The 8,031-nt window shown below is 54.0% G+C and overlaps 1 protein-coding gene across 1 annotated transcript; it reads right to left on the bottom strand.

Moving 5' to 3' along the window:
- Positions 1-2,304: 2,304 nt before the first annotated feature.
- On the bottom strand, positions 2,305-3,429 carry FOXQ1 (forkhead box Q1). Its single transcript, XM_056854978.1, has one exon. It carries the CDS (start codon positions 3,427-3,429, stop codon positions 2,305-2,307), a length of 1,125 nt encoding a protein of 374 aa, XP_056710956.1.
- Between the last annotated feature and the right edge of the window lie 4,602 nt (positions 3,430-8,031).

Below are 8,031 nucleotides of genomic sequence, written 5' to 3'. Positions count from 1 at the left end.
CCAAAACACCCATTGCCCAAAGCGCCCACCGCGTGGCCTGTGACGCCTCTCTCGGCAAGGTGGACATTCCCATGAAGTCGGCATCCTCCTGGGACGCGTGCGGAGAATCAGCCCAGGCAACCATTTTTATTACAACGTTTATTGGAAAATAACCATGATCGAGAATTTAATAAAACACACTCTCACATCACGACAGGCACATTTTTTTCCTTAAAGCATTCTTCCTTTCCAGTGGCAGTGATTTTGGCGGGTTTGGACCTCTCTCCTGAAAATACCCTGGAAGATCAAGATCAAGTGTTTTCAGGATAGGGTCCCCAGGTCGCACCCATAAGTTTGAAGGGTGGGTTGGGGAAGAAATCGACCAGTTGCAGCTGACACACACACACACACACACACACACACACACACACACACACACACACCAAAGTCGCCCTCTCATTGAAATAGAGATGTGTATAATATCAATAAAAACAACACGCTGTCTTCTTTCAACAAAGCTATAAATAATTTAACACCCCCTCCCCCGACGAAAGGCTCCGCGGCAGTTTAGTGCGGGGTACGGAGAGGCAAGATTGCGATCCCGGTTCCGATGCTGAAAGATTCACACGTATGGGCAGTAGCCCCTTTCTGCGGTGCTGGAATTACTCGGACCTTCAAGAAACCGGATCAGGGGCTGAAGAACGAAACCCCGACTCCATGCATCGGTTCTATGGTCGCGCCCTTCACTACTGGAGACCGGTTTCAATCCGTTTTACGCCTCCCTCGTAAACACGCTTGTCTGGATCAGGTCACCGCCAGACTACTGTCTGGGCCAAGTGCTGCCCTGCGCTCCCCCCCCCCCTCAAGAGCTACCGCTAACATACCAGGTCTGAAACTCCCGGTACCTTAGACGCCAGGGCCACAAAATCAAGCGGACGGGTTGGATCCCCGCCGGAGGACAGAGAGGGTTAGAAGGCTTCGCTCAGCCCACCTTCACGTGGCTCTCTGCCCGAAGCGGCCTTCCAAACCATAGGATTATGCTGCAGGACATGGCTTGTGGATTGTAGTCCAATAGCCTGAGTGGATGCATTACTCGGGAGTAAGAGCTGCTGAAACTAAACGGCCTTGCCCCTAGCAATCGAACACATGAACACGTGAAGCTACCTTATCCTGAATCAGACCCTTGGTGCATCAAAGTCGGTATTGTCTACTCAGACCGGCAGCGGGTCTCCAGGGTTTTAGGCAGGGGTCTTTCACATCTTCAGGGTCTCAGGCAGGGGTCTTTCACATCACCTACTTGCCTGGACCCTTTAGCTGGAGATTGAACCTGGGACCTTCTGCATGCCAAGCTGATGCTCTACCACTGAGCCAGGGCCCCTCCCCAGTTATGTTTATGCTTGCAGCCTGAGGCTTAAACCATTTCATTGAAATCAACTGGGTTTCCTGCTAAGGAGCTATGCTTTCAATATCAGAATAACCAACTCTCTTTTTTAAAAAATAATAATAAATATACAAGTTTTGCTTTTGTGCCTGTCTCCATCAGCCTGACTCCAGCGTCAGGGCTGCTAAAAGACACGGGGCCCCGTGGTTTAAAAAGCTGGCAATGCCATTTAAGTCTGGGGGGGTCCCGTACTCTGAGGAATCACACAGGATTCCTTAAAAAAGTGGTTCAAGAATTGCAGCCTGGATCTTATTAGGATGGAGTAAGGATTTCGTCCTTTCCCGCCTAGCCATGAAACGGCCCTCCAGACTTCCCGCACCTTGAAAACCAGCGATTTGTGTTCGCGGCGCATTCTTGCCAATGGCGGAATCTGCTTCGGCAGCAGCAAGAGACGGATTCGTGCCCCCCACACACACTGGATGGCCCAGGCTAGCCTGATCTGGTCAGATCTCAGAAGCTAAGCAGGGTCAGCCCTGGTTAGTATTGGGATGGGAGACCACCAAGGAAGACCAGGGTGGCTGTGCAGAGGAAGGCCCTGGCAAACCACCTCTGTTCGTCTCTTCCCATGAAAACCCCCAAAAGGGGTCGCCATAAGTCGGCTGTGACTTGACGGCACTTTACACACACACCCCCAACACTCAACAGTCACCCATGGGTCCCTTCAGCCAATCAGCAAGAAGCACTGCGGCCCATTTGCAAAGTCCAGGTTCCAGAAACCAAACGTCCTTTCCCCCCTTTTTTGTCCGAAGGGAAACCCACCATGAAGGCACCGTCCTTTACATCTCCGCTTTCCGTCTCTGGATTTCGCGAGGTGCGAAGAGACCCTCGCGTCCCGTCCTTACATTCCTTCTCCGGGAGGGAGGGGTCTTCGGCGAGCTGTAGCATCACACCGGTGGGCTCTCCACTGGACCAGGCCGGTAGGAGGCGAGCTGCTGCAGCGAGCCCGGCAGCCGGAGGGGGCAGTAGAACTGCGAGGGGGCGAGCGGGACCCCCCGCCAGGCGTCCCAAGGGGGAGCGGTCAGGGGCAGCGGGGGGGACTTTGCAGGGAAGAGCGGCGGGGGGTCGCCTGGGGTCCGCGGCTCTCTCCGGGGTCCTTCCAGCCGCAGGGGCTCGGGGAGGCCGAAGGGGTAGAGAGGGGAGGCCGCCGCGGGCTGGAAGGGGGGGAGGAGCGAGTAGGGCAGGCTGGAGTGGGGGAGAAGGCGAGGGTAGCCCGACGGGGCGGACCACAGCCCGGCCCGCTCGGCAGCCGGCGGGGCGGGGCGGCGGGGCTCGGAGGGTGTGAAAGGCCGGCTCAAGAGGCTCTCGATGGCGAAGGAGCTGCTGAACCTGGCGCCGGAGGGCGGCGGGGAGGAGGCGCCGCTCGCCGTCGAGCCGTGCTTTTGGGCCGGAGGCGCGCAGTCCGGGCCGGGGGCCGGCGAGGCCGGCGGGGAGGCCGGGGCGGGGGCGGCGGCGGGGCCGGGCCGGCTGAGCCGCTTCCTGCGCCGTCGGAAGACGCCGTCGGCGAAGGTGTACTCGGAGCTGGGGTTGAGCATCCAGAAGTTGTCCTTGCCCCAGGGGCGGGCCGGGTCGCGCAGCACCTTGACGAAGCAGTCGTTGAGCGAGAGGTTGTGGCGCACCGAGTTGCGCCAGCCGGTGTACGCGCCGCGGAAGAAGGGGAAGCGCCCCATCAGGTACTCGTTGATCTCGGCCAGCGTCAGGCGGCCGCCGGCGGAGTCGCGGATGGCCATGGCGATCAGGGCGATGTAGGAGAAGGGCGGCTTGGGGCGGCGCGTGTAGGGCTTGCCCCCCGCCTTGCCGCCCCCCGGCGCCCCCGGGGGAGGGGCGGCCCGGGGGGAGGGCGCCGAGCCCGGCCCGCCCGAGGGGCCGCCGGCGGGGCTGAAGGCGGCGCAGTCGCCGTCGGAGCCCAGCTCGCTCTCGGCCGCCAGCGGGGACGCCGCGCTGCTGCCGCCGCCGCCGTCGCTGCCGCCCAGCTTGTCCTCGTCGTGCGGCGCGAAGAGCGGCAGCTTCATCGCGGCGCCCCCCACCCCACCCCACCCCACCCCACCCCACAGCCGCCCCTGCCTGGCCTCCCCCGCGAGGAACCCGGGAGGACCGGCTCGGGGGGGCAGGCTTAGGCGGCGGCCTTGGGGGGCATGTCTAGCCCCTCCCCGGCCCCGATCCTTATCCTCCGCTGCTCAGCCCCGAAGTAGCGAGAGGGGGGGTCGCCGCAGTCCTGGACGGCAGCGGAGGCGGGAGGCGCGGTCCGGCGCCCGGGAAGCTGTCCGAAGAGCCCCGACGGGGGACGCGACGGGCGGCCTTCTCGTTGGGCGGCGGGGCAAAGGGGGCTTCTTCTCCCTCGCCCCCTCCCCCCTACAGCTCCTTAGCCGCAGGTCCCTCCTCCAGCCCCGCAGGTGGGCCGTCCGGGAGCCAGCGCCTTCGCACCGGTCCTCCCCGCGAAGGGGCGCCCGGTGGCCTCCCGTCTTCCTCGGGCTCGTCGGTGCCGGCCAGGGGAGGGGGCCGGTGGCGGGCGGCTTGGGCAGCGCCTTGGGCTCCCGTCCCCTTCCGACGGGCGGGTCGGTCCGGCGCCTCTGCGCGCTCGTCGTTCCCCGGCGTGCTGCGCTCACCTGTCTCGGGAGTCCTGTGGGGCCAGCCCATTATAACGCGGCCCGGCAGGCCGGCCGGCCGGGAGGCGGAGCTCCCCTCGGAGGCATCGGCGGCGGGGTGGGGCGGCGAGGTAGCCCGGCGAAGGTGGGCATCCCTCGGAGCCCCGCCGAGCCGCGCTGACAGCCGGGCCGGGCGGCCTCGTCTGGTGCTCTTGCCAAGCGCCGCCTCCCCCGGGGGTGGCTCCAATGCAAGGCGGGCCAGCGCCTCTGCGCGGCACGGTCGCCGGCTCAGGTGTAAAGTGCCAGCCCGCACCTAGGGGGCGGGTTTCAGCCTGCTACCTGGTTTTAAGGGGGGGGGGGAGAGACTCTGGAGAATGGCGAAAGGGTAGAGCCACAACAACCTGCTACAAAACCATGCTTCGAAGAAGAAGAAGAAGAAGAGTTGGCTTCTATATGATGACTTTCTGCTACAAAACCATGCTTCGAAGAAGAAGAAGAAGAAGAAGAAGAAGAAGAAGAAGAGTTGGCTTCTATATGATGACTTTCTGCTACAAAACCATGCTTCAAAGAAGAAGAAGAAGAAGAAGAAGAAGAAGAAGAAGAAGAAGAGTTGGCTTCTATATGATGACTTTCTGCTACAAAACCATGCTTCAAAGAAGAAGAAGAAGAAGAAGAAGAAGAAGAAGAAGAGTTGGCTTCTATATGATGACTTTCTGCTACAAAACCATGCTTCGAAGAAGAAGAAGAAGAAGAGTTGGCTTCTATATGATGACTTTCTGCTACAAAACCATGCTTCAAAGAAGAAGAAGAAGAAGAAGAAGAAGAAGAAGAAGAAGAAGAAGAGTTGGCTTCTATATGATGACTTTCTGCTACAAAACCATGCTTCAAAGAAGAAGAAGAAGAAGAAGAAGAGTTGGCTTCTATATGATGACTTTCTGCTACAAAACCATGCTTCGAAGAAGAAGAAGAAGAAGAAGAAGAAGAAGAAGAAGAAGAAGAGTTGGCTTCTATATGATGACTTTCTCCGCCACTTAATTCCCAGTGGGTCGCTGTGTTAGTCTGTCTGCAGTAGTAGAAAAGGGCAAGAGTCCAGTAGCACCTTAAAGACTAACAAGGATATTTTCTGGCAGGGTAGGAGCTTTCGTGAGCCACAGCTCACTTCTTCAGATACTTGGTATCTGAAGAGTCCAGTAGCACCTTAAAGAGTCCAGTACCAAGAGTCCAGTAGCACCTTAAAGAGTCCAGTACCAAGAGTCCAGTAGCACCTTAAAGAGTCCAGTACCTTAAAGAGTCCAGTACCAAGTATCTTTAAGGTACTGGACTCTTTAAGGTGCTACTGGACTCTTGGTACCAAGTGTCTGAAGAAGTGAGCTGTGGCTCACGAAAGCTCATACCCTGCCAGAAAACATTTTTGTTAGCCTTTAAGGTGCTACTGGACTCTTGCTCTTTTCTACTTCCGCCACTTAAGGGAGACTCAAACCGGCTGACAATCCCCTTCCCTTCCCCTCCCCACAACAGACACCCTGTGCGGTGGGTGGGGCTGAGAGAGTGTGACTAGCCCAAGGTCACCCAGCTGGCTTCATGTGTGTAGGAGTGGGGGAACCAATCCAGTTCACCAGACTAGCCTCTCCTGCTCATGTGGGGGAGAGGGGAATCAAACCCGGTTCTCCAGGTCAGACTTCACCACTCTGGGCTACAGAGACTGGGATTTTGAAATCGAGCAATTCGTGAAAAGATTGGGACCATATTTACCAGAAAGGAAGGCAACCCTGAATGTGAGATGACTTCTCCTAAAAGTGTTGTACATCCCAAAATTTTTTTTACTGGATAGAACTGTTACTTAATACCAACACTACTATTGTATTGGAGTACAGCCGTTATGTTTATTCTGCAGGGTCCTTCCTGACCGTCCCCACTTTGCTACAAAGCTCACCCGGTTTACCTTGGGCCAATTCCTGATTTTCAGCATGGTTTACCTCATAGAATTGTTGTGGGGTAAAAGTGTGTGTGTGTGTGTAGGAAGGATGGTGGAATCATGTACCTTGGAGGAAAGGTGGCATAAAAATAAAATTAGTGCATGTGGTGGATAAATGCTGCAGGTCAGTATTGCTTAGCATCTGTAAACAAGAGGATGAAGTGCTGAGCAATGTTGTCTGTGGTTTTCACTGAGGTCAGGAGGCTGCAGAAATTTGTAGCTTTCCCTTTGCATATTGATCTAATTTCTCTGTATAACAAACGAACCATGTCATTATCAGGCTGCCAGCAAAAAGCTGCTTGAACCCAAATGGTTGTTATACGCACCTGTGCTGAGGTGAAAGGGAAGCATTTGCAATGAATGAACTGTTGTTGCTTTTTAAATTCCATTTATTTTGTATTCTCAGAAGTGTAAAAATGGGGAACTGCCTCCCACGTGTAAACATATTGGGGGATGATCCTGCATATATTAATTTCATTTCATACCCAAAGTTGGAACACTGTCTTCACAGATTGTTTAATGGAGACTTGGAGTTCAAAGATCTGGGCTGTTGCATAAGGGTGGGTAGAAGCCCACCCACTCATTCTCCAAGCTTGCTTTCCTCCCATGGCTTGGACCATACTTCCAACCAAAGAATGAATAGTACTAACTTTGAAAGATCAATAGCTGGGCTCTGAATAAGATAGCTTCGTGCATTCGGAGTGGCTGCCATGCAATCCTTTTGCAAAGTGAGGAGGGATGTATTCTGTTTGGCTCCACCACCTGTAGCAGACATTTTGTGTTTGGCTCCAAAATGGCGGGGCCATTTTGTGTTTGGCCCCGCCGCCCCTGGCAGCCATTTTGGGGTGATGCTCACCATCCCCTCTCAGAATTTCCAAAGTATCCATAGGCTCAGAAACCTATTGTAAAGGGGATCTCAAGACTTGTTTAGTTCGTTTGCTTCAAAAGTTCCAGATTTAAAAAAACGCTTCAATGCTTGGCAAAATTTTAGTGTGAAAAATTACAGTTCTTTCATTTACCCTTGTTTCTTTCCAAGGCACAATATCATGAAAGGGTTCCTCATTTCCCCAAGTTGTCTACGTCCACTGCTTTATACATTCTGTAAAGATCACATCTTAAAATTGTGTGAATAATGCTGATCAGGCCATTTAAATAAATGTCAGAATGCTATTTGTATACTGTTCTTGGAATCTCAGGAATAGGTGTCCCCCCCCCTTAGTAAGGCGAAGTCCTATAATAGATGCTTTATTGTTTCCCATCTAGTTGTGGCAGCTGAGGTGATTTGAAATATTAGAAAATTGAAGCCTATTGCCAAGTGGGTGGGACAATAAGTATTTAAATGTAAGGGTAGAGAATTACAAAATCAAACAGCTCTTCCAATAGGGTTATATCTTGTTAACCAGGATAGTTTAGGCTCAGTGTGAGGTTTAGCCCCATAAGCTGGTTAAATGACCTCAATTGAGTCATTATTGCCTCTGTCTCCCATCTGCAACATAAGGATGGTAATATTGACTGATCATTTCAGTAATATTGACTGATCATTTGTTGTGGGGGATAATGCAGGTAAAATGCTTGAAAGACTCAAAAGCTTCCATGTAATGGTATTGTTAGCTTTGTTGCAAAGACTTTTCCACCCTCATCACTCTTGAACACATGAACACATGAAGCTGTCTCATACTGAATCAGACCCTTGGTCCATCGAAGTCAGTATTGTCTACTCAGACTGGCAGCGGCTCTCCAGGTTCTCAGGCTGGGGTCCTTCCCCTCACCTACTTGCCTTGTTCCTTTAACTGGAGATGCCGGGGGTTGAACCTGGGACCTTCTGCATGCCAAGCAGATGCTCTATCACTGAGCCTCCTGGAAAGTCTATTGCTTGTGTGGTTTGTAATCAGATAATCCAACTGAGTGGGTAGACTTTTTTCATGTTATCAAAGCAGTGTGGGACAACCCCAAAGACCACAAAGATCTTAGCATGAGATGTGCATGTAAAGACGAGAGTGTTCAAGCAGGTGATGGAGTACTGGAATTCTGAACTAAGTCCACAACTGTAGCCC

The sequence above is a fragment of the Euleptes europaea genome, chromosome 8 (genome assembly GCF_029931775.1).
Source record: "Euleptes europaea isolate rEulEur1 chromosome 8, rEulEur1.hap1, whole genome shotgun sequence".
NCBI classification, from domain to species: domain Eukaryota; kingdom Metazoa; phylum Chordata; class Lepidosauria; order Squamata; family Sphaerodactylidae; genus Euleptes; species Euleptes europaea.
The sequence above is the reverse complement of the archived record's forward strand: the minus strand, read 5'-3'. Positions and strand labels throughout refer to the sequence as shown.

Bases quoted from the DNA above. Each gene is read 5' to 3' on its own strand.
- FOXQ1 (XM_056854978.1), bottom strand. From the start codon at position 3,429: ATGAAGCTGCCGCTCTTCGCGCCGCACGACGAGGACAAGCTGGGCGGC.